Below are 26,126 nucleotides of genomic sequence, written 5' to 3' on the forward strand. Positions count from 1 at the left end.
TTTTTTTTTGTTGGCGAGACCAATGTAAAGTAAATATTTTCCTATTAAACTAACTTTTAAAAAGTTTCATACATACTTCAAATTTTAACTTCTAATGTTTATTAATTCATGACAATTAATTTGATTGTAAAGTAATCGTAAGTATATTTATATCGAAATTCGAAGTATATAATAATATAAAGATTATAAAGTATTTAGCGAAAGACGTTCCTTTACACGCATTTTTTTCTATTCTTCATATTTTTTCTGTTTTTCTGTTGACAAAGAAAATGTCAAAAACAAACCACATTTGTGTGAATTGGGGATAAATTTTAAAACAACCACATTTGTGTGATGTGTTGTTAATTGTGTCTTGTCGGAAAACACGCTGTTTTTAAATTTCATTTGTGAAAAATATGTAAATATGGATCAAAAAGCTATTTACAAGTTTTGTAAGGGCCTTGGCTGTTGTGTTGCGTGTTGCCTTCGATACATTGGAATAAAGAACCCAAATGCGTATGAGGATCCAAAAACTTTTGTACAGAGGGTTTGTTTATTTTTTATTTATTGTTTATCAATGAACATATTATCTCTATTTGAGTGAAAGAAGTATTATAATAAAGCTGGTTTTACATGAAATAATATAATGATAAAAAATTGTACCGGCTTATTTAGTTTTTAGTTATTATAAAGGTAATCGCGTGTTTTTTTTCGAAATTAAAATTTTACTTAAAACGTACACAAATCTATAAATATCTATTACTCATACAATAAAACTAAACAACTTTTATTTTAATTGATAGTTTTATGACAAAATTGGACCAGATTCGAATGAAATAAAAAATGACTGTGAATCTACATCAAAGAGTGAGGAAAATGCCATAAAAATTAATACAAATACAGAAACTAGCAATGAGATTAAGGATAGTTCAATGGATGGTCCAGACAGTGTAAATATTACAATAAATAATCTAAATAGTGGAGCATGTAGCAATGGTGGGACGTCACCGCCACATAAGAAACGGAAAATAAATATTTGTGTCAGCTGCTTAGGAATCTTGCAAGAGGATAACTGGCAGCACAGCTTTGAGATCGTCAAAGATCTGTTGGATAAGAAAGGGTATGGGCTTCTTAATATTTTAATTTTTTTTTAGTTTATATGTTAATATGTATTAATATTATAAAGAGATAGGATTTTATTTTCAACCAACTTCGAAAAGCGGAGGAGGCTCTCAATTCAACTTTGTTTTTTTGTGTGTTTTAATAACTTTTTACTGGGTGTATCGATATTAAGAATTATGGGAACACACAACAAGTGACAGTTTTTGAATCAGAATCTGGTACTTGTCGAGTGTTCCCATTTAATTTAGACTGAGATCTATCAAGTACTTGAGTTATCCTTAATAATGCGTATTTATTATATATACTTAGCCCGTTGGCACAGTTTGTAGTGGCCCTGCTTTCTGTGCCGCGGGTTACGGATTCGATTCCCGCCTTATATATTTATATATGTATTATTTCTATGTATATTTATCAATAAATATATATGTACTAGCTGACCCGGCCACGCGTTGCTGTGGCTAAAGTTTTTGTTATATTACATTATAATTGAATTATACGGTATTTCGTTCACTACAAAATAAATTTAATTAATTTTATAGCGTCAACAACACGTGATAATTATGCTGTTAAAATGTAGCTTAAATGACACGTTCGTAGATTTACCATAGCAGCGCCATCTATTGATTACTTACTCAACCCAGTCGAAAGGTATCTGTTATCACATCTGTTAGAATCATTTGGAGTTAACAGATAATTGTGACTGTCAAATAATAACAGACAAATAATTAGCAATAAATTGAAATTGCGACTATAGTTTGAGATTTAAACTATCCTATCTCTCAAGTTGGATCGAACTGCACATGGTGTGCGAATTTTATTATAATCGGTTAAGTGGTTTAGGAGTCCATTGAGGACAAACATTTTGACACGAGATTTATATATATATATAGTTATAACAGTCGGCTGTTACCTGTAACACAAGCATTAAGTGGCTTACCATAGGAGCAGACGACCGTGTGTGTATGTTATATAATATTTATTTATGAATTTATTTATTTGATAACCTTCATTGTATTATTTATCTATGAAATTGAAAAATTGAAGTTAATTATTGCTTGTTGTACAATTTTTGTTTGTTTGTAACTACTACAAGACTTACTGCTTAGTTTCAAAAACAAATCGTCGAGAGGTTCTGTTAACGACACACTACTTACTGACACAAATTTATATTTATTAAGAATATGATTAATTTTTCAGATATGAATGTACATCGTATGCCTGTGCGTTGTCAGCACCGATCGCTACTTTGCTTCGAGAAAAAATAATTACTTTACACATAGTCGACGAGTTTCCTCAGTATGATCCGAGTAAGATTTATTCAACTTTCATTTTTTTATTTATTTGATTATTTGCATAATTAATAACTAACAAAAATTTTTTTTGTTAATTGATATACTTATTTGGAAAATATTCGTAACTTTTTTTTTTTTTAAATCGAATAATAGAGATACAAATGGAAAAAAAATCTGTCCTATTATTCAACAAAATTATATTCCACATATTACTATATTTTTTTTAAATGGTTTCAACGTAGAGTTTATTGAAAAGTAGGACTTCAAAGTGTACATTGTGACCGTGTACCCAGGGAGGCTGATGAAAAGGCTAATAATTTTATACACATAATATAAATCAAAATTCTGATCTGACTATCGACTACAACAAAGGTTGCTCTATTATATTTCAAGAATATAAATTACATTATTGCATCCAACACTGAGATTAACGACGTCAAAATATTACAATTCGCGGATTGTTACCGATTTTTGTGAAATGGCTCTTAACTGGTTTTTTTGTAAATTTTTTCCTTTTTCGTTTTTTTTTCTTTGTCATGAATGAATAATAATAAATGTTTCACACTCAATGACCCCAGTAGGATTTTCTTCAGATTTCCACACAATAAAGCACAAACGCTTAGACCACAACAAACATCTGTAAGGCCTATACAAATGTTTGTCATGACTAGAGATCGAAACCGCGACCGCTAACGCAACTACCAGCGCTGTGACCGCTAGGCCACATTGTTATATGTTTAAAAAAAATAGAGGTTGGTGGTAGAAACCAAATCAAATTAAAGTAAAAAAAAATTGCCAAAATAAAAATATTTTGTATTGGGCCTCCTTATAGCTTAGGGGTTTAAAAAATAGTTTACGATCGATACTCAGACCTACTATACAACCCACAAAAAAAAAATTAATAAAAATCAGTCTAGCCGTTTCGAAAGAGTTTATATATCACCCTACAGAGAGAATTTTATATATTACACTTCAGCCTATCGCAGTCCACTGCTGGACATAGGCCTCCCCAAGTTCGCGCCACACATCCCGGTCTTCCGCAATCCTCATCCAACCTACACCGGCAATCTTACGTAGATCGTCGGTCCAACGGGCCGGAGGACGTCCCACACTGCGTTTGCCAAGACCCGTCTACTCCAACGGCCATCGGTCCTGCGACACAAACGACCAGCCCACTGTCACTTCAACTTGCTAATTCTTTAGAATTAGCAAGAATTAGCAAGTTTATATATTAGATGGTTCAAATTTTTATTGTATTAGAAAAATTAAGGCCTGGCAATTTTGAATGAAAATTAATATCTGATAAATGTCCACGACATCAGCTACAGATGTAGCTTATTATATCAAAATATTTAATAACTTTATGACGAATTGTCTATTTCGTTATCCACTTCACGATTACTCTTTTTAATTCAGAAGTCCTGACCCCACTAAAGGAAGCTTGGAAGTGGTCGTACGGTGTGAAGCTCGGGACGTACGTCAACAAAACGTTGGACTCCGGTGCTATCTCCCCGTTACTCGTCACTGTGAATATGGATTACATAGATGATCTACAGGTAAATTATCTGAACTACTACTATATTCTATTTATCAAAATCAAAATCAAAAATAACTTCATTCAAATAGGCTTCAAAAGCACATTGACAAATTAAAATTTTATTTACAAAACTGTAGTTATCGATTTGGAATGTAGATTTTGTAGTGAAGAATTGGCTTAAAATATTATATTTATAATCTTGGAGCTTGAGTGTTTCTGTGGGGTGTTTTGATGAGATACATCTACTTACACGTGTATGTACTTCACGTCGCTGTGTGGCCGTGGGTGTCGTAAGAGGCGAATAAGGAATAACACAGTTCCGCTACCACCTTGGAACTTAAAAATCCGACCAATGGCGGGATACCCATCTAACTGCTGACTTTGAAATACACAGGCCGAAGACGGGCAGCAGCGTCTTCGGTGCGACACAGTCAACCCTGCGGTCACCAACCCGCCTGCCCAGCGTGGTGACTATGGGCAACACACATGAGTGATATAGTTATGATTGCGTTTATGGTTTTTCAGGAATTAGAAATATTGAAAACGGTGTCACCACAACTTTTTGAAGAGCGTCGGAAACAGAAGAGACGATTTGTAACAGAGTTTACAAGACCGTCTGTTGAACAGGTATGAGTGAGTATGAGACTATCAGCAGTGCTGTTTAGCTGTGATCTTCTATAAGGACGAGCCTAACTGGGGAAGTACCTTTTTTATATAGTACTAGGTTGGTTAACAAGCGTCCGGCTCACCTGATGGTAAGCGACTACCGTAGCCTATAGACGCCTGCAACACCAGAAGCATCGCAAGCGCGTTGCCGACCCAATCCCCAATCCCCCCAGGAGCTCTGGTCACCTTACTCACCAACAGGAACACAATACTGCTTGAAAACAGTATTATTTCCCAATTGGGCTGCTCCAGGTTCTGAGCAGGAAATTTGCTGCTGTGCCCTAGTTCAGTTATGATGTCATATGTTATACCCATCATATAATGTGTACAGTCTATATGTATATATATAATATGAATGAGAGTTGATATGTTAGGGAAAGTCAATTAGGTGGACCAAACCCTATGAAAACCGATCTAACAGTGAATTTATTAAGATAATTATAAGTGTACAAGCAGAAGTACATGCGTCATATGTGCTGGACGGAAGTTTTGCAATTTTGCAAGAAGTAACCTAAAATTAGATGTAACTTAAAACTAGGCTGGATGAGGATTGCGGACAACTGGGAGGCCTCTGTCCAGCTGTGGACTGCGACTGACTGATTGACTGAATCTAAAATTGTTATGTTTCAGGCGTTAGAAAACGCAACTCTATGGTCCCTAAAGGGCGCGGGGGCCCGCTTAGAAGAAGTCAGTGCCAAAGCTACTTGTGTGGGCGTCGGGGCCACACATACACCTCTCTACCTCGCCGGCAGGTGAGCCGGGATGAAATTTCATCGATTTTGTATCACTTTTCTTCATGTCAGATGGCTATTGACGAATTGCCATTATAAAAGTAATTACTGAGTGAAATAATCCATGCACCGGTACATAAAATCTATCATCATTATCATCATCATTTCAGCCTATCCACAATCCACTGCTGAACATAGGCCTCCACAAGTTCGGGCCAAAAATGGCGTGAACTCGTGTGTGTTGCCTATAGCTACCACGCTGGGCAGTCGGGTTGGTGTCGCACCGAAGGCGCTGCTGCCCGTCTTCGGCCTGTGTATTTCAAAGCCAGCAGTTGGATGGTTATCCCGCCATCGGTCGGCTTCTTAAGTTCCAAGGTGACAGTGGAACTGTGTTATCCATTAGTCGCATCTTACAACACCCACGCGAAGAGAAGGGGTGGCTATTATTCATTGCCATAACTACACAGCAAATAACAACATAAAATCTATATTAATACTAGCTGGCCCCGCAAACGTTGTTTTGCCATATATGTTATAAAGGGCCTTAATCCCTCCCACCCCGGTATGGAAAATAGTGTTGTTCGATTCTCAGACCAACCCAAGATGCACACAAAATTTCATGAGAAGAGGTCAAGCCGTTTCAGAGGAGTTTAACTACAAACACCGCGACACGAGGATTTTATATATTAGAATACTAGCTGTGCCCGCGGCTTCGCCCGCGTTGAAATTAGTATGTCACAAAGTTTTCCCGGCAAACTTCGAGTGAAACTCTCATCAAAATCGGCTTAGCAGTTCCGTAAACCTTCCTCTTGCCAATGGTGGAGCCCTCTCTCCAATGGTGAAACCACATGAAAATCCGTTCAGTAGATTTTGAGCGAATCGATCACATACACTTTTGGGGATTTTGTTTCATAATACACTAAATTTTGCCCGCGACTACGTTCGCGTGGTTATGAAGATATGCATTACTTTTAAGATGTTTAACGCAAATTATTTTTTTATTTCAGTTACTTGAAATGCTTATCAAACTTAGTAACTTTTTAAAAGGCACAATTTAGTATAATTTAATAGTTATTTTTATAAAACCTCTCTATACACCACATTTTTAGTTTTATTTTCAGGCTGTATGTGTTTCATACAAACTATCAAATCCAATTAAACCCCCTTAGCGGTGGAATATCGTAAAATCCCTTCTTAGCGGACGTCTGCTAACTATAATCTACCTCCCTGCCAAATTTTATTTTTGTCCACCCTGGATGGATAGACCATCCAGCGGTTTTTGAGTTCTCGTGATGAGTGAGTTAGTGACCTTTCTCTTTTGTATATATAGATTATGATGCATTATTTGGACACCTCCTCACCATCTATAGAGCATATATTTTAAATTTCAAGTCTCTTACTTCAAAAACATAAGACTTTCAAACAAACTTCCGACCCCCGTTTTATCCCTTTAGGGGTCGATTTTCGTAAATACAGTTCTTAATGGATGTCTACGCCCTATAAGGAGCCTACCTGCCAAATTTCAAGTTTGTAGGTGTTATAGTTTCGGAGATTTCGTGATGAGTGACCTTTCGCTTTTATATATATTATAGACTATAGATTATAGATAAAGCTGAAAAAAAAAGCGAGTTGACCACACGCCTCAAGTAAAACTTCCTAATAATAATATATTTTCATTCCAGATACGTGAAACTGAGCCGCAGCCTGCCGCAGTCGCCCTGGCTCCTGGACGGCCAGAGGGTCCTACCGTCGTCCGTCCAGGAGATAATATTCGCCCCGCTCGCTAAACTTTACAGGTTATTATTTTTAATTACTATATATTATATTGTTTTTATCTCTGCATAACATATTGTAGGAGTATCGCTTCACTTGTATTTTGTATTCTATGCTATTATTCATATTATATGTATTTCGTTTATATGTAGGTATAGTATTTTTATGCGTATGTATATATATGTGTATGTATGTCTGTGTATATATATGTGTATATATATATGTATATATATATATATATATATATGTTTGTATGTATGTATGTATCTATCTATGTATGTATGTATTGTGCTGTATATGTATGTGTACTCGATAGTTGATATTGTTCTAGGTGACACTAATTGTCACTTCTCTGTGTACACTTCCCTACCGCTTTTTCACTACGCTGTGTCCTATATGCCCAAAGGTTGTCTGGAAGAGATCGCTACTCTAGCGATAAGACCGCCTTTGTACACTGTTTTATTTTTATTTTATTTTTTATTTGTAATATGTTATTGTGTTGATTGTTGTTGTGTACAATAAAGAGTATCTATCTATTATAATAGAATTTTATACATTTTTTTGGTTACAAGGAGGTTGATGAAGTGTGGCGTGTGTGGGGGAGGAGTCCTAAATGTTGTGACGTCACATTTCAAAAAGAATACAGCAAAATATTAGTGTTAAAAGTTATATTACAGTGAGGAGGGTAAAAATCTCACCACATATCATCAAGGGGTGAAAAATAATTGTGTTTGCAGGCAAACGAAGAAAAACCGACTTCAATTTTATCGACAAGTAATACAACGTAGGTAGACGAAAAAATAGTCAAGTAAATACGCATTAACAAAGATTACTCCGAAAGTTGTAATCAGATCTCGATGAAATTTAAATGTGACCACATGATAAACATCGGCTTTCGATTAAATTAAAAATTATTAAAATCGGTACACCAAGTAAAGTTGGTGCGGATTTTCGAGAGTTTCTCTCGATTCTTCTGGAATCCCATCATCAGATCCTGGTTTCCTTATCATGGTACCAAACTAGGAATATCTCCTTTCCAACAACAAAAAAAGAATTATCAAAATCGGTTCATAAGCGACAGAGTTATCCTCGTTCTTTTTTTGAAGTCAGTTAACAATACGTAATTAATGGACGACCCCCAAGTAAAGCGAATCGTTTTTCTTGTAATGAACGAACTAGTCTCGAGTTATATTAATTTTTTTATTATACATTCACAGATGGAAGGCTGCGGATACAGAGCATCATCTGAAGTTAATAAGTGCGGGGCGAGAGGACGTGGACGTGCGCTGCCTCGGGGACGGCAGGCCCTTCGCTGTGGAGGTCTGTGTGTCTGTGGAAAAATGTCACAGGAGCATCTTAAACACGATCTCTAACAGGCAGCAGCCATCACCCCCCCCCCCCCAAGTGACGCACCATAAAGTTAAAGTTCTAGAAGATTCCCTGACTTTCCTGTTCTCCAAATTGCGTCACGTAACTCTTGAACGATCCCTAAATGTAATAGGATTGGGGATTGTGTCGGCAACGCGCTTGCGATGCTTCTGGTGTTGCAGACGTCTATAAGCTACGGTAATCGCTTACCATCGGGTGAGCCGTACGCTTGTTTGCCGACCTAGTGACATAAAAAATAAATAAACGAGTAACTACACAGTTTCCCGCCGATTCATTTTTACAGAATCTACATTCCGAATCTGTGGTAGCTTCACTTTTGACTATGATTAGCTTATCAATACAAATATAAGTTAAATTTGTAAAATGACAATTCAAAAGTGCTTAGGAAGCCCGCCCGAATAAAGTAGGTAATGAATGTGTTTGTGTGCGTGCGTGTTTGTGTATGTGAATGCAGGCTAGGGTCAGTGTGCGTGCGTGTCTTTGTGAGAAATATTAATAACATGATATGATCCTGACTGCCATACCTGTCAGATTATATAGCCCGGTTGTTATCATGTACACCTGATAGCGATCGTTACTCATAGTAGGGAATATATCCGCCAACCGGCATTGGAGCAGCGCGGTGGATTAAACTCTGATCCTTCTCCTACATGGGGAAAGAGGCCTATGCCCAGTAGTGGGATATTACAGGCTGAAGCGTTATATAGCTAATTTCGGTGCTTAGTTCTTTAAAAATAAATTATGTTATAGTAAAGTAGCAGTCTGGGTACCGGGGAGAATCTTATTACTAATTTACCTGATTACCCAACATTAAGTAATTATTCTGTAACAACTTAAACACTTCCAGATAACCGACCCGATCCGTCAGCTGACAGACGCAGAGCTGAAGCAGGCCTGCGATGAGATATCCAGCAGTGGACAAGTTATTGTGAAGCAAATTGTTCCTATTACGAGGTACGTACATATTAGCTCACCTGGCGAACTTCGTTTTGACATATATTTCTATTTTTGGTGAGTTTGGCAGTAAAATAAAATGTTTATCTGCCATTTTTTTCTGTTTTTTTTTTACTTAAAGAAAAACAAAAAATAATGAAAATAAAGAACCTTTTTAAAAAAAAATAATTTGACTACAGACTGACAAGGAACATGCGTGTGTGTCAAATACATGGTAGTAATGTTTTTATTTTATTGATTTAATATATTTTTATGCATATGTAAAACGTATATATTATCATTCTGCACTCCTCTATATAAACTATAAGTGTGCGAAATTTCACACTCCTCCGTCCGCGCAGTTTTCGTAAAAAGGGGGTGCAAAGTTTTTGCTTCACGTATTAACATATAGATATTTGTGTTACAGAGAAGACCTGGTCCAGTTGAAGAAAGGTGAAGAAACGAAGAGTAAGACGTACGAAGCGCTCTGCATCAAGCTGGCACATTCGAAATATGACGTAAGTAATATGTATAACTACATACTGAATATATGTTTAGTTATATATATTTGTAAGGTTCAGCCGCACATATATTCCGTTTTTTTAGAGGAGTCTTATTTGGTAACGTTTCACGTTTTTTCCGCATTTATCACTCACTTTCATAACACATAAACTTAAAAAAAAAACTTAAACTTACTTTAAATGTCAATCTTTTATAGTAAAGTGTTTATTGTAAAGGTTTTATTTTATTTATTTATTTTATTTTATTTTATTTTATTTTGATTTATTTGGAAAACAGACAGTGTACAGAGACTTAGTTTAAAGCTAATTACATAAAAAATAAAATAAAAATACACCATTTAAAAGTTTTCACATACGGTTGCTACATAAAAAACTAGAGCTTGTACAGTAAGCAGTGACTAATATAAAACCATTGCACAGCGTTCAATTAAACATATTTACAAGTTATACAGAATTACGTTAATCCAGTGCTTTGTCAACACAAAACCTAACTTTAAAGCTATTACACAAAAAATTCACATGTTTATACATACAGTTGCTAAATAAAAAAAATAAAAACCAAAGCTTAAACTGCAGGTAATGATAAATATAATAATAAATTGCTTAATACACACTTTAAGAAATCGCATCAAACCAGTGCCTTGTCATAGTTCTTTTTAGAACATCGACTGATGTATTGAATAAATCAAAATCAAGTTCTGTAATTCAAAGTATTAATTTCTTTAGAGGTTCTAATTAAGAAAGCATTTTTTCGGTAATTAGTGCTACTAAATGGAGTATACAAGAGAGATGGAATTCTTGTGGACCTTGTAGGGACTTTCAGATATATTTTCGATAAAAGTAGGGGAGAATCTATTTTGTTTTGAGCAATTTTTAGTAAGGTAACAATATCAGCTATACGACGTCTTTCAAAAAGAGGGAGAAGATGGAATCTCCTAGCTCTAGATTCATAACTAGAATCGTATGTTTTGCATTTAGATTGTATGCGTCTAATGAATCTTTTTTGGATTGACTCTAGCCTATTAATATAAATAAGGTATTGCGGATTCCAAACCTGAGAACAATACTCCAGGGAGCTACGAACATAGGAGCAGTAGAGAATTTTTAAGGTTTTAATATTCCTGAATTCCGAACTCATTCTACAGATAAATCCTAACGATCTATTAGCCTTATAGATAATATAGTCCAAATGCTTGTTGTATGTAAGCTTTGAATCATGAATGACACCGAGATCACGAACTTCTGACACCTTTACTAGTACTTGTGCTTTCAATTTATAAGGGAACTGTATTGCTTTAGAAGAGCGGCTGAAAGTCATGGAAGAGCATTTAGATACGTTGAGGTCTAACTTATTATTATGGCAATACTCCGCGAGTCTGTCCAGGTCTTCCTGCAGCAAGTTACAGTCAGTCAAATCTTTTATAGTTCTAAATACCTTCATGTCGTCTGCATACAAAAGAAATTGTGAATGTTGAAAACATGAGCTTATATCATTTATAAAAATGTTAAAGAGAAGGGGTCCCAGCAACGATCCCTGGGGAACACCTGATGGTACATGACACCATGCAGAAGAGAAACCATTAAGAACCACAGCCTGAGATCTATTTTCGATATAAGAAGAAAACCACCTGAAGAGACTGCCATGGATTCCCGCCAAGTAGAGCTTTTCGAGAAGCAAAGAGTGGTCTATACGGTCGAAAGCTTTGCTGTAATCGGTAAATATGGTGTCTACTTGTCCTCCCGAGTTCATACCTTCAGATACATAATCAACGAATGTCAACAAGTTAGATGCAGTTGACCTGTGCTTTAAAAATCCATGCTGCTCATCAATAAAGAAGTTTGAAAAAAATCCATATACCTGTCTGTAAACAATGCGCTCAAATAGTTTAGCGAATATACATAATTTGGAAATGGGCCTGTAATTTTTAACTTCACATTTACTACCACTTTTAAAAATCGGGGATATGAAAGCGGACTTCCAAATTTTTGGAACTACGCCTTCTGAAATGGAACGCCCAAATAAAAGTGTAAGAGGCTCGGTTAAGGAAGCGGAGCAACGTGAAATGAATAGAGGTGGAATGTTGTCAGGACCCATACCCTTCGTGAGATCGATATCTATTAGTAATCTTCTTACCTAATCCGGGGAGATTACGATATTACATATTGTAGAATTATTAATAAAAGTTAATGATTTCATACTATGCCTATGTATACTATGAGTTTGTGCAAGAAAATTACTTTCGAAGTATGTAGAAAAGAGAGAGCAGGCATCGGGTCCTGTGTTAGCTATTTGTCCATTATATTTCAGGGATGAAGGAAGGCAATTAGTGCTATTTTTATTGTTTTTAATAAAAGACCAAAAGATTTTGGGGTCCCTGCTTATAGAATCTTCGCACTTTTCAATATACATCCTATAACAACTAGCTTCAAGTAGCTTAGCTCTCTTACGAAGCAACGAAAAAGCCTCGTAATCTGCAGTATTGCCATATACCTTATATTTTCGAAAATATTTACATTTTTCCTTGAGGAGTTTCTTAAGCGCAGGACTGTACCAAGGTGGAAATTTAGTATTGATTCTGATAGTTTTATGTGGTATATATTTTTCTATAAGGTCATGGAGGCTTTTATAGAAGCAAGATACAGCGTCCTCCAAGGAATGCTTATTTAGATGATGGCTCCAGTTTATATTACCAAGATCTGAATTAATACTATTATAATCCCCAGATGCAAAAAAATATTTTGTTTGTATATTAGTTTCAAGTAACTCAACGTCATGTAGATGCAAGTGGATTTCTAGTGATTTATGGTGCGCATCTTCAGGCACTAATGGTGAGTCACAGGCAGAGACCAAGCAATCAGTATTAGACAGTACTAGATCCAAAAGCCTACCATAGATATTATGACAATGGTTGTATTGAGTTAAATTACATTCAGCCAAGGTATCAAGAAAGTAGATTTGTGCCTCACCTGCTGCGTTCGAGAACTGAGGGGAATTATAAGCTTCGCAGGACCACGCAATATTACTCAAATTGAAATCTCCCATTATTACAAATACATCATTTGGACATGAATTTATGATTAAGGATAAGTTTTCAGTGAAGTTTTGAAGTTTTACATTAAATGAATTACCAAGGTTAGCACTACAGAGATAGACGGTACAGAAGTGGATTTGTCGCAGTTTACGACTATCTTTGCTGCATGACAAGGTGACCCACAAGTCTTCCGCCGTAGAAGACCACTCAGGTCGTTCTACTACCATAAATTTCTTATTCACGGCAAAAAGGACACCTCCGCCTAACTTTTCTTGTGTGATAAAATAGTTCCTATCCCTGCGCCAAACTACGTACCGATCATCGAAGATCTCATTATTACCGATGCCGTCGAGAAGCCACGTTTCCGTTAACGAAACGATGTCGTAGGAATTTAATAGCAGATTTCTTTTAAACCCGTGAGTTTTTGTTCGCAGTCCCCGAGTGTTTTGATGATAGATATTAATACTATAACTACCCATTATGTTGTAGTTTTTCTATTACTAAGTAAATCGAAAAATAAGAAATAAATAGGTCGATAAAAAACAATAAATGATGGACAAAAGCGTTTACAAATAAAGAATGTGAGAACCATATAAAATAAAATAAAATTAGGGTAGACAAAAATAATATGAATATCGATGTAAATAAAACATAACAAACTACATCATTAGGCTTAAATAAAACAGCGGTATATAGAATTTCAATACAATACTTTACTATCAAGTAGTTTAAACGAATGCTGTAAGAAATAAATATCAGGTGGTCGAAATAGTTTATTCTACTGTATTTTAATTTGTAAAACTTTAATATAAGAATAGCATAGTTTAAAAATAAATTAACAAATAGACCTGAGTATGATTTAAAAGATTTCAGTAACAAACTTTTAAAGAAACATAGCTTCTGAATGAATTTATATATAACAAATAATAAAGATTTCTTACCGTGGGTATTTGAATGGTATAAATAAATAATAGCTGCGGTAGTAAAGTGCAGTTCAAGCAAATTACAGCTTAAAGTTCCGTCCACTGTGCGCACGATTATGGACGCTAACACTGTGAGCATAATAAGCCGCGCGCAAGAAATTACAAAAGTGAGAAACAATCGTAGGCGTGAAATTGCGATGACTATTCTAGTGATATCTAAGCAATGAGTAAGACAAAGGCAACCGGCAACGCATGCGATTCTCAAAGTGCTGATTTTTAATGTACAATGTAAATCAAAGAATATTAATAAGAATTTTAAAACTTTTAGTCTATTTTTAAGAGGTCTTTTTCGTTCTGTATAAAAAAAATTGGTGATGTATCAGATTTTCTTCCCATTATTTTGCTGTGTTTAACCCATATATATTTTAAATTTCTTTCTTTAGCCAATGTTTTTGCTTTGGACAGAAGAGTTTTATTACGCTGCGTGAGATGATCGTTTAAATAAAATTTTTTTGAAGTATTGAAACCTAGGTTAGATAGATTGAGTTCACTTGATTTGCGATCCAAAGCAACTAACTCTTCTTTCGTATATCGGTTATGAAATGAAATAATTATTGATTTTTCTCTGTTAGGTAAACGAGTAGGAATTCGAGCGATGTAATTTATTTCCTCTTTCTTTATGGGGTATTTGCAGAGTTGTCCTATATTTTTGGCAATTTCAAAAAGGTTTTCGTTATTCTATTGCGGTATGCCTCTTATTTCTATATTGTTTGCTCTGGCCCATTGATCCCGAGTTTCCAGCTCTTGATAGATTTTGGCAACATCAGCTTGCAGAAGAGGCACGTCCTGGGCAAATTTTTTCCACTTTTAACACTCTAGACTCCAAGTTGTCCATTTTTCCTGATAGCGAGTTGAAAAGATGATGCAACATCTCTTGCGAGTCCTTTAAGCTATTTAGCTCTTCGCGGATATATTTTACATCTTCCATCAAACGCGCCAGTGGCTCAAGCTGCAGTGCTATATTATTGAGTTGCTCCTGCATTCTATCAAGTTGGCTTGTCTTAGGCGAGGATGATGCAGGGGACGGGGACAGGCACGATTTACATTTAAGGCATCGCCAGGTGTTCTTCCTTTCGCCAAGTTTGCGAAACCCGACCTCTGTCACTCCGGAACATGAAAAGTCATATTGCAGTTTACAAACACTACAAGATGGCCCATCGGTATGTTGCTCTCCACAACTTGCACAGGTGAACATTTTTAAACTATACTTTGAGCAGCACTGACCAGATTGAACAACCAAGCGTGCGTTCACTTTGAGCGTTACAAGCAGACTGTGTGTGTTACAAGCTGACTTTTATTTTATATTATGAATATTTCTGAATATCAATTTTACTCTGAACATTTTTAACGCTATCCTATATAATATAAAAGCACATAGTATTGGCATAAAAGTTTATTATAATTCACAGAAAATTTTGTGGGACTTTAGTATGAGACTTAGGGTTACCCAATGAGAGCTACGTGAGCAACAGTGTTATCAATCCTTTTGTTTACATGTTATAGAGTGTGCCGCCGGCGCAAGGCTCTATATTTATAGTGAATACAAATAATGTGACAATAATACTTGTAGTCTTTCGACTGTTGGAAGCTCCTTTTCTATATTTTGCAGGGCCCGGGCGTAGGTTATACTCGCACTTTTTACAATATTATGTAGGTAGTACTTAAAAGATTATAACGAAATTGTAATGTCCACCGAACACGTGTCTATCGTGTGGGGGAGGGAGTAACTCAGAGCAGTGCCTAGGACTTGCGACCCAGGTGTAGGTTTAAGGAGGCCTCCTTTGAGATCCGCATCAACGCTCACCTTCACTGCTCGAGTTATACGCCTCGCCTAGCCAAATTAATCGTAATAAATAACAATTAATTCGCTTGCACAAATTAATTATCGAATGAGTCTAGGTTAAGCTACTAGCAGGATACAACACGTGTATCGTGCCAAGCCAGAGCCAAGACTGCCTTAGCCGAGGTGACACCGTTCGTTTTATACACGTCAGAACAATTCGAGTAATATAACAAATGAGGGTAGGTGACTATCGAACGATGTGCTAGGTGGCGCGATCGTTGCATCTGTTGTTTAATAATTCCTTTCTAATTGCGTAAGACAGCGCTAATGCCGACATACTAATACGGTCGACTTTTTTTTCTAGACACAGGTGGCCCTATTTTGTTGTAAATTTTATTTTTGACGTCTTTTTTACCGACCGTTTTACATAAACGAAATAAAAATTTGTTGTCTTTTATAAAGTTACTCAATTAATTATTATTTTTTTTTTTTTCATAATTCTAACCTCTACTAATTCTTAGCAAAAATATTCATTATATTATTAGGTTGTGCAATAATTTTGGCAATATAGTATCGTTAAATATTTGAACATAAAATGAATTTCACTTTCGTCTATGGCTTATTAACAATGTTCATTCTTTTGCTCTTTGTGTCACTTCACTAAGTTTACAATATTACTCTATTGTCTCTCTTGAATGTCTCGTAGTCTCTATTGAATGTTTTTGATTACTTTTTAAATTTCTTTTCGATTTCTATTAACATGCGTTTTAAACCACGCAGACCGACCACACTGGTCCAGTCCGAGTGACTCCAGAAGACATCGATCGTATCAACACTTACACAAACACAGACACGGACGTCAGGATCTCCATAACTCAGAAGACCCCGATCAGGGTTCTCCATAGAAGACCATTGCTCACCAGGACAAGGGATATCCTGGAGCTGACCGCTGAAATTATACCGGGTGAGGGTTATTTTAATATTATCAAGGTGTGAAACAAAGGTACGCTCCAGCTGTGGTAAGTGGATACCGTAGCCGCAGATACCTGCAAAGCCAGGAGAGTTGCAAGCGCGTTGTTGACCCTACCCCGGACCCTCAGGAGCTCTCCTGAAACTGCCTCTCCAGAAACTTTACTCACACAGGAAGCCTGGACAGGGTTGGAGGTAGAGTCGACAACCCATATGCGATGCTTATGGTGTTACAGGCGTCGGTAACCGCTTATCATCAGGTGAACCGTACGCGTTTGCCGACCTAGTTGTATAAGAAAAAAAAACAAGATTTTGAGCAAAATGCCGAATATAATGTAAAAAAAAAAATAATACTTATTATTATCTTGTATGTGTGCAGACCATCCCCAGCTGTTCCTCGTCCGTGTCCGAACATCAGCAGGCACATACGTCAAGGAGTGGGTGCACGGCGAACTAAGGAGGTCAGCTCCGTCCCTTAGAGACATCCTGGCGACATCCACCGATCTACTGGCACTGGACGTGGTGGCTGTACACCTGGCCTGGCCTCCTGCTCCTCCCACATAAGCCTCATCTACTGCCTCCACCCACACCATCAGGGCCATGCTAACTTCAGCCTCACCCGCTGTCCTCCCCCCTCCACATCCTCAGCCTCGTCTACAGCCTCTCCCTATATTGGAGACATACTAGCTGCCTGACGTCTTCAGCCTACCCTGATATCCCCGCACATCAGCGTACCTTGAGCCCCTTGTACACTGATGCTGACGCGATGAGGAGCCATTGATATCGAGCTGTTAACCAGATCGTCTGGAACTGTAACCTCGGGCACTAACGCAGATTTTATTCTATCAAAGAACGAAGGTTGATATTTTGTAAATATTTAAATAAAATTATTTGAATTTGAATCGTTTTTTTGTCTGTCTGTCTGTCTGTCTGTCTGTCTGTCTGTCTGTCTGTCTGTCTGTCTGTCTGTCTGTCTGTCTGTCTGTCTGTCTGTCTGTCTGTCTGTCTGTCTGTCTGTCTGTCTGTCTGTCTGTCTGTCTGTCTGTCTGTCTGTCTGTCTGTCTGTCTGTCTGTCTGTCTGTCTGTCTGTCTGTCTGTCTGTCTGTCTGTCTGTCTGTCTGTCTGTCTGTCTGTCTGTCTGTCTGTCTGTCTGTCTGTCTGTCTGTCTGTCTGTCTGTCTGTCTGTCTGTCTGTCTGTCTGTCTGTCTGTCTGTCTGTCTGTCTGTCTGTCTGTCTGTCTGTCTGTCTGTCTGTCTGTCTGTCTGTCTGTCTGTCTGTCTGTCTGTCTGTCTGTCTGTCTGTCTGTCTGTCTGTCTGTCTGTCTGTCTGTCTGTCTGTCTGTCTGTCTGTCTGTCTGTCTGTCTGTCTGTCTGTCTGTCTGTCTGTCTGTCTGTCTGTCTGTCTGTCTGTCTGTCTGTCTGTCTGTCTGTCTGTCTGTCTGTCTGTCTGTCTGTCTGTCTGTCTGTCTGTCTGTCTGTCTGTCTGTCTGTCTGTCTGTCTGTCTGTCTGTCTGTCTGTCTGTCTGTCTGTCTGTCTGTCTGTCTGTCTGTCTGTCTGTCTGTCTGTCTGTCTGTCTGTCTGTCTGTCTGTCTGTCTGTCTGTCTGTCTGTCTGTCTGTCTGTCTGTCTGTCTGTCTGTCTGTCTGTCTGTCTGTCTGTCTGTCTGTCTGTCTGTCTGTCTGTCTGTCTGTCTGTCTGTCTGTCTGTCTGTCTGTCTGTCTGTCTGTCTGTCTGTCTGTCTGTCTGTCTGTCTGTCTGTCTGTCTGTCTGTCTGTCTGTCTGTCTGTCTGTCTGTCTGTCTGTCTGTCTGTCTGTCTGTCTGTCTGTCTGTCTGTCTGTCTGTCTGTCTGTCTGTCTGTCTGTCTGTCTGTCTGTCTGTCTGTCTGTCTGTCTGTCTGTCTGTCTGTCTGTCTGTCTGTCTGTCTGTCTGTCTGTCTGTCTGTCTGTCTGTCTGTCTGTCTGTCTGTCTGTCTGTCTGTCTGTCTGTCTGTCTGTCTGTCTGTCTGTCTGTCTGTCTGTCTGTCTGTCTGTCTGTCTGTCTGTCTGTCTGTCTGTCTGTCTGTCTGTCTGTCTGTCTGTCTGTCTGTCTGTCTGTCTGTCTGTCTGTCTGTCTGTCTGTCTGTCTGTCTGACAGTCTGTCTGTCTGTCTGACAGTCTGTCTGTCTGTCTGACAGTCTGTCTGTCTGTCTGTCTGTCTGTCTGTCTGTCTGTCTGTCTGTCTGTCTGTCTGACAGTCTGTCTGTCTGTCTGTCTGTCTGTCTGTCTGTCTGACAGTCTGTCTGTCTGTCTGTCTGTCTGTCTGTCTGTCTGACAGTCTGTCTGTCTGTCTGTCTGTCTGTCTGTCTGTCTGTCTGTCTGTCTGTCTGTCTGACAGTCTGTCTGTCTGTCTGTCTGTCTGTCTGTCTGTCTGTCTGTCTGTCTGTCTGTCTGTCTGTCTGTCTGTCTGTCTGTCTGTCTGTCTGTCTGTCTGTCTGTCTGTCTGTCTGTCTGTCTGTCTGTCTGTCTGTCTGTCTGTCTGTCTGACAGTCTGTCTGACAGTCTGTCTGACAGTCTGTCTGACAGTCTGTCTGACAGTCTGTCTGACAGTCTGTCTGACAGTCTGTCTGACAGTCTGTCTGACAGTCTGTCTGACAGTCTGTCTGACAGTCTGTCTGACAGTCTGTCTGACAGTCTGTCTGACAGTCTGTCTGACAGTCTGTCTGACAGTCTGTCTGACAGTCTGTCTGACAGTCTGTCTGACAGTCTGTCTGACAGTCTGTCTGACAGTCTGTCTGACAGTCTGTCTGACAGTCTGTCTGACAGTCTGTCTGACAGTCTGTCTGACAGTCTGTCTGACAGTCTGTCTGACAGTCTGTCTGACAGTCTGTCTGACAGTCTGTCTGACAGTCTGTCTGACAGTCTGTCTGACAGTCTGTCTGACAGTCTGTCTGACAGTCTGTCTGACAGTCTGTCTGACAGTCTGTCTGACAGTCTGTCTGACAGTCTATTCTTACAGACTTTCCAAAGATTATCATTTCAAAATGACAATGAGACGATATTGAGATGGCGGCTCACCTGATGGTAAGCAGTTACCGAAGTCTTTATTCGCGTGCAATACCAGAAGTATCGCCAGCACGTTGCCGTTTGCACTTTTTTAGATGGGGAAATGTGTTTACGCACTAACCCCACCACACGAGGGTGACGGGAGTGTGGAACTCCCGGCGTAAGATGCCAGACTATCCACTAAAACCCACATCTTTTTTCCGCCGGTACCTTGATGGGGACGCTATGGGATCGCCTTCGCAAACTACCACAATGCCCCCCTGTGATGGCCTTTCGGCCCCGTTGGAAGGGACGCTCAACTTTTTAAAGTCAATCCTTCCGCTGTCTGCTAGAGGGAGATGAGGGCCAGGAGCTGCCCCCCCACCTAAGTCCGGGCGACCGTAAGGTCCAGCCTGTCCTCGGCCACCGGGCCGCACTTAGCACTTATAGGGATCCGTTTTTTCCTTTTGAGGTATGGAACCCTAAATAGCATCTGGATGTTGTACTATAAATAAAAAAAGTCTACATCCAAAAAAAACAACAATAAAACAAGATAGTTTACTTAGGCACATTTATTTTTACTCATGAGTACACAGTTAACCTGCACTGATTGTTTTATTGGCATTTGTACACTTAGTATTTGTACAGTTAACCTTTGTACAATTGTGTTTTGTACAGTTACAATTACTAGTTACGTTGGTTTTATCAGTCGTACAGTTACAAGTAATGTTTTTAGGATTCGTACAATTAACAATTGTGGTGTTAGTTTGTGTAGTATTAGCAGTTGTATTGTTTTGTGGAGGAGGTCCAGTTGATGGTATCGTATGTCCAGGGCTTGCTGAAGCTGTAGTTGTATCCGCTGAAGTTGATGACTTCGCTGAAGTTGATGACTTCGCTGAAGTTGATGACTTCGCTGAAGTTGATGAATTCGCTGAAAATATCACATCTTACGTTTAAATAATTGTGTTTGCTCGCAAACGAAAAAAACCGACTTCAATTACATCGACAAGTAATACAACGTAGATCGACGAAGAAATAGTCAAGTAACTACGCATTATCAAAGATTGCTCCAAAAGTTGTAATCAGATCTCGATAAAATTTAAACGTGACCCATAACATGACATAATAAACATCAGCTTTCGATTAAATAAAAAATTATCAAAATCGGTACACCAGTAAAAAGTTATGCGGATTTTCAAGAGTTTCCCTCGATTTCTTTGGGATCCCATCATCGAATCCTAGTTTCCTTATCATGGTACCAAACTAGGAATATCTCCTTTCTCACAAAAAAAAGAGTTTCGCTTAAACCGAAAATAAAATCATTATATCAAAAATTTCGATCTAGCGGGTACATCGTTCTATAGCTTGATTGGCTAGAGCGTCGACACGGTCATTCGGAGACGCGGGTTCGAACCCCGCTGGAGCGGTCAATTTTTGATATGATATTCAAAAATGTTTAAAAAAAGAATTATCAAAATCGGTACATCCAGTAAAAAGTTATGTGGTATACAACGTAGGTCGACGAAAAAAGCGTCAAGTAAAAACGCATTATTAGATATAGCTCAAAAAGTAGTTGTTAGATCTCAAATAAATAAATGGGACCAAATGACACAACACCACCTTTCGCTTAAAAATTTTTTGTCGAAATCGGTCCACCCAGTCAAAAGTTCTGATGTCACATACATAAAAAAAAAATACAGTCGAATTGAGAATCTCCTCCTTTTTTGGAACGTCAGTAAGAGTGAAAAGCTTTAAAATTAGATCACAAACCTGTCGTGGTCCTGGTTGTCTTAACTGTGTGTTTACTTACTGATGACCATGGACTGCAAAATCAATTAAAGTATTTTATCAAAAGTATTTCTTACTACATATCTATCTTTTATCTAGATAGGCGCACAACAGGAAATGTCCAGCTTAAAATATGAGTAGCCCGTCTGGGGAAATACCTTGACCTTACAGACGATCACAGCTAAATAGCACTGCTCTCAAGCGGAGTTGTGTTCCTGTATGAGTAAGGTGGACAAAGCTCTTGGGTGGGGGTGGGGGGAGTTTCAGTTGTGGGTCAATAACGCGCTGGCTGTGCTTGCTTTTGGTTTTACAAATGTCTATAGGCTTCGGTAACCATTTACCATCAGCGAGGGTCGTGCGCTTGTTTGCCGACCTAATTGCAAGATAATTATTATTGTGTTGTAGTTTATTAGATGAATTGTTCGTTTAGCTAGTTTTATATTATTGATTCTACTATTGAAATAAAAATAGTACAATAGTAAAACTAGTTTTTATTCTTCTGGCCCATAGAAAACATATACAGGTGTCCCAAAATTCAACGATAAGCCGAGACCGGAGGATAAACCAGCCTATAACTACTTGGGAAAACAAGAGAAAAAAATATTATCTCAATTTTTTTTAAGTTACAAAAAAATATAAGTATTTTGGAATTTTTAATGATTGTGGTAAATAGTAATGCTATTCAGGTTGCCTATAAAAAAAAAAAAACAGAGAACTATTTAAAAAATTGTGGTCGTGGTAGTGAAAATTATCATCACAGGTCAAAATTTTTGGAGAATTTCGTTATTTTTGTAACTTAAAAAAAATTGAGATGAATTTTTTTTCTTTTGTTTTTCCAAATAGTCATGGTCACGTCTATCCTCTGGTCTCGGATTATCGTTGAATTTTGGGACATCCTGTATGTAGGTATATAGGTCGCGGGCTCGATCTCCGCACATGGCATACAATGTATTGGCTTACTTGTGTATTGTGTGTTTCCGGACCCCGACACAGTAGTAAATCTTACTAGGGCTCGTTGTGTGTGAAGCGTTTATTTATTTATAAAACATTTGTGATAGCACTTAATACTCAGATTTTAGTGTCAACTTACATTATCTTTTTCGTAGTTGGTATGTACCTAGCGGCTTTAGCTCTGTTCTCTAGAATAGATCTGAAAATGTTAACTCAAATAAATGTCTAAACACTAGATTATATGCTGTGTGGTTACGGCAGTAAGAATATAGCCACCCCCTCTCTTCCTGTGGGTGTCGTAAGAGGCGACGAAGGGATAACACAGTTCGACTACCACCTTGGAACTCATAAAGCCGACCGATGGCGGGATAACCATCCAACTGCTGGCTTTGAAACACACAGGCCGAAGACGGGCAGCAGCGTCTTCGTTGCGACAAAGCCAGCCCTGCGGTCACCAACCCGCCTGCCCGGCGTGGTGATTATGGGCAACACGTGAGGTCACGCCATTTTTGGCGCGAACTTGTGGAGACCTATGTCCAGTAGTGGACTATATTAGGTTGAAGTGATGAAATGGAAGTATATTTATTTCGATTATAAAAATTAAGAAATTGTATTTTATACTTAAAAGAATAAAGAACCAAGGACCTGAAAAAAAAATAAAGAGAATGTACCAAAAAATCCAAGGAAAAATAGGTACCTACCTCTGAATGGTCATGTAGAAACTTTTCCGGTTACCCAAGTTTTGAGTAAATTCAGAGTATTGTCAAAGCTGTAAATCCAGGTCCACTACACCTTGGTGCCTTGAGTTGTAATAATGCTGTAACTTAAGTTCTAAGAGACCTCTTTATTCGAGAGCCCTATCTTTCTTATACAATCAGGTCGGAAAACAAGCGCACGGCTCACCTGATGGTTAGCGATTACCATAGTCTACAGATACCTGTAACACCAGAAGCGTCACAAGCGCGTTGCCGACCCCAACCCCTACCGCTCCGAGGAGCTCTAGTCACCTTACACACCGCAGGAACACACCACTGCTTGAAAGCAATATTATTTAGCTGTGATATTCTGTAAGGTCGAAATACATCCTCAATCGGGCGTCTCCAATTCTCAGATTATGAGCAGCTCATGTTTCCAACTGTGTTCACTGTGATGCCCTAGTACTACTAGCACTTACTTTAAAAGTCCTACACTAATGCTTGCGCTCGGTAGTCTAGCTTCAACGGGGTTGCTCACTACGATGATATCTTTGTCAGAGCATATGCCTGTAGAGTTGCTCACGTCTGCGTAATACTCGCCCGAGTCAGTGTCGTAAAAGTCATTTTGATCCTGAAATATATGAAATGTTTATAAAAATGCCCTCGAAAGGGTATTGTAAAGAAAGATATTATATTTTACAAATGTAAATACTGGTAAATAACTATTATATAATCTTAAGTCTAACAATTTTGTTTCGATGTTTGTTTATCTGTATCTGTGTCACTTTTAACTACAATTAATTAAAACAAATATATCTTTAATTTGTAAAATAACAGTACAAAAGTGTTTTTGCCTACTTTAGTGAAGTCATTTTGGATTTTAAAAAAAATTAATAGGTTTAAGGTTATGTTTTTGTTTGTAACTGTGTACATGTATATCTGCCTATATGCCTTGTATGTGTGTTTGTGTGTTGGTCCCGGTCGTTACCATAAGCACATCACAATCGCTACTTCCGGCATGGGAATCATCCGCTAACTTACACAAGGAGAAGAAGCTTCTACCGTTGGACGATTTAAGCCTATTTCAGTTTAGTTTAACCTGTGTTGCAAAAAGTACCTTCATCAAACTGGGAAAAGCTTTGAAGCTCTGTGCCATAGACATGAATCTTCTGGTTGACCCCAAGGAGCGGCGCAGTGCCTTTCTCACGTCCTTCGCGCCCTCGCTGTCCCTGATCAGTATTAGCAAACGTTCTACTGATTCGAAGTTCCAGTCTTGGGAGTCCTGGTAGCCGGGCGGGGCCGGTTCTATTGTCGCTAAAATGATTTTTATGTTACTGTATTTCATCGTGTGCGCATTTAACTGGATTAAAAATGCTTTAAAATTCTAAAAACAATAAGTTGGTTAGGTTAAAACCTAAATTATGTTGAGTATACCGAAATGTGAAATCTTGTAGTTTGGCGTTTGGCGTTGGATTTATATTATTGGATGTTGTACATACAGAATGTTAGGTAGTATAGTAGTTAGTATTGAAAGTAGGGAATAATAAAATATGTATGTGTAAATGTGTATGTTTATTAAGTAAGGTATAGAACAGCAGTAAATACTTAGATTAAAATACGGAACCGCCCAACTGGGGAAGTCCATCAACTTTAGAAAAGTTAAAGTCAAACAACACTACTCGCAGTGTTATGTACTTAAGGTGATTCTAGATCTTCTGGGGAAGGTTCGAAACAGTTACGCATCGTACTTGTGATGATGCTCCTGGTATAGCAAGCGGCAGTAGCGTATTTTAAGATTTAACGTCCTATGAAGTTTACCGCCCCATTGATTAAGAAAAAATATATATAACTAGCGTACAATTGCAAAAGCTAAGTGGTGAGGTACTTTTTGCGTCACCCCTCACTGTTTTCCTCTCCATGCCATGGCCCCTTTGGCTCTACGCCTTCGAAAAGCGTCCATAGGTTACCGTAACTATTTACCACCAGGGAGGGTACCTACGCTTGTTTGCTATCCTAGTGGTATATCAAAAAATACATAGGTTTACCTTTTATCTGAATAGGGGGCAAACTCCTCAACTCATCGAAGAACTTGTTCTTGTGGTACGATACCACCCGGTCCAGCCAGCCAGCACGTCGGATGCTGATACTGCCCAGCACGATGGCACCACACAGTATTGATAACGCTGTTAGCTGAAATCAGTAAGCCGATACTTGTGAGTATGAGTTGACTATAAGTTACTGTTGTTCACGTCATCTTGCCACAATGGACCGTTCAATGCCATATTCAACGTAATATAATGCCTTTTTGGTGTTGCTGGGTTTCAAATCTATGTAAATAAATCAACAGGATTCTGCCGTTGTGCACTTATCGTAAGAAATACTACTAAATAGATTTTAATCGAGTCTTCTTAGTTCCGATCTTATCTAAAAAAATTGTTATTTTCATTTGATGTGGTCTGGTCTGGTCTCCCTTGTGGATCTATCCAGCGTGTCTCGGAGAGCACGTTAAGCTCGCGGTCCTAGTTGTTATCATAAACAAGTGATTGCGATAGTTCTCATAGTAAGGAGTATATTCACTAACCCACAGTCGAGCAGTGTATAGAATTAAGCTCCGACCCTTCTCTGATACAGAGAAAGAGGCTTTTGCCCTGCGGTGGTATGTAAGGATTGAATCAATCAAAATTCTCGCTTAATGCTATTTTTTGATTTTTCAATAATTATGTCTTTAGCTTGCTTGCTTCATACAATATATTAAAATTATTCTAATTCAATAAAATTTGCTAATTTTTGGGTCATAAGTCATAATCATTATCCTTTTCATATATATATAAAAATAAAAGTACTTTAACATCTATTTACTTTAATAAAACAGTTTTTGTATTCTTACCAGGTAAGACATTTTGGTACCATTACTGATATATAGTAATTTGAAAAACAATTAATAGTCTAATTATATGGGCCA

General features: G+C 38.1%; 2 protein-coding genes across 2 annotated transcripts; one reads left to right on the forward strand and one right to left on the reverse strand.

Moving 5' to 3' along the window:
• The first annotated feature begins 328 nt into the window (after positions 1-328).
• LOC123668047 (tRNA pseudouridine synthase Pus10) lies at positions 329-17,612 on the forward strand. The gene is made up of 13 exons (XM_045601839.1): positions 329-526; positions 783-1,099; positions 2,299-2,408; positions 3,810-3,949; positions 4,456-4,557; positions 5,227-5,348; positions 7,010-7,123; positions 8,318-8,420; positions 9,337-9,443; positions 9,850-9,940; positions 11,340-11,342; positions 16,522-16,705; positions 17,090-17,612. Exons 1-13 carry the CDS (start codon positions 404-406, stop codon positions 17,272-17,274), a joined length of 1,701 nt encoding a protein of 566 aa, XP_045457795.1. The 5' UTR covers positions 329-403; the 3' UTR covers positions 17,275-17,612.
• Positions 17,613-20,287: 2,675 nt separating this feature from the next.
• On the reverse strand, positions 20,288-26,063 carry LOC123668048 (putative GPI-anchored protein pfl2). The gene is made up of 7 exons (XM_045601840.1): positions 26,052-26,063; positions 25,210-25,354; positions 24,282-24,478; positions 23,644-23,795; positions 22,609-22,668; positions 21,501-21,553; positions 20,288-20,661 (listed from the first exon to the last, which is right to left on the reverse strand). Exons 1-7 carry the CDS (start codon positions 26,061-26,063, stop codon positions 20,327-20,329), a joined length of 954 nt encoding a protein of 317 aa, XP_045457796.1. The 3' UTR covers positions 20,288-20,326.
• Positions 26,064-26,126: the final 63 nt, after the last annotated feature.

This window comes from Melitaea cinxia, chromosome 30, assembly GCF_905220565.1.
Source record: "Melitaea cinxia chromosome 30, ilMelCinx1.1, whole genome shotgun sequence".
Lineage (NCBI taxonomy): Eukaryota > Metazoa > Arthropoda > Insecta > Lepidoptera > Nymphalidae > Melitaea > Melitaea cinxia.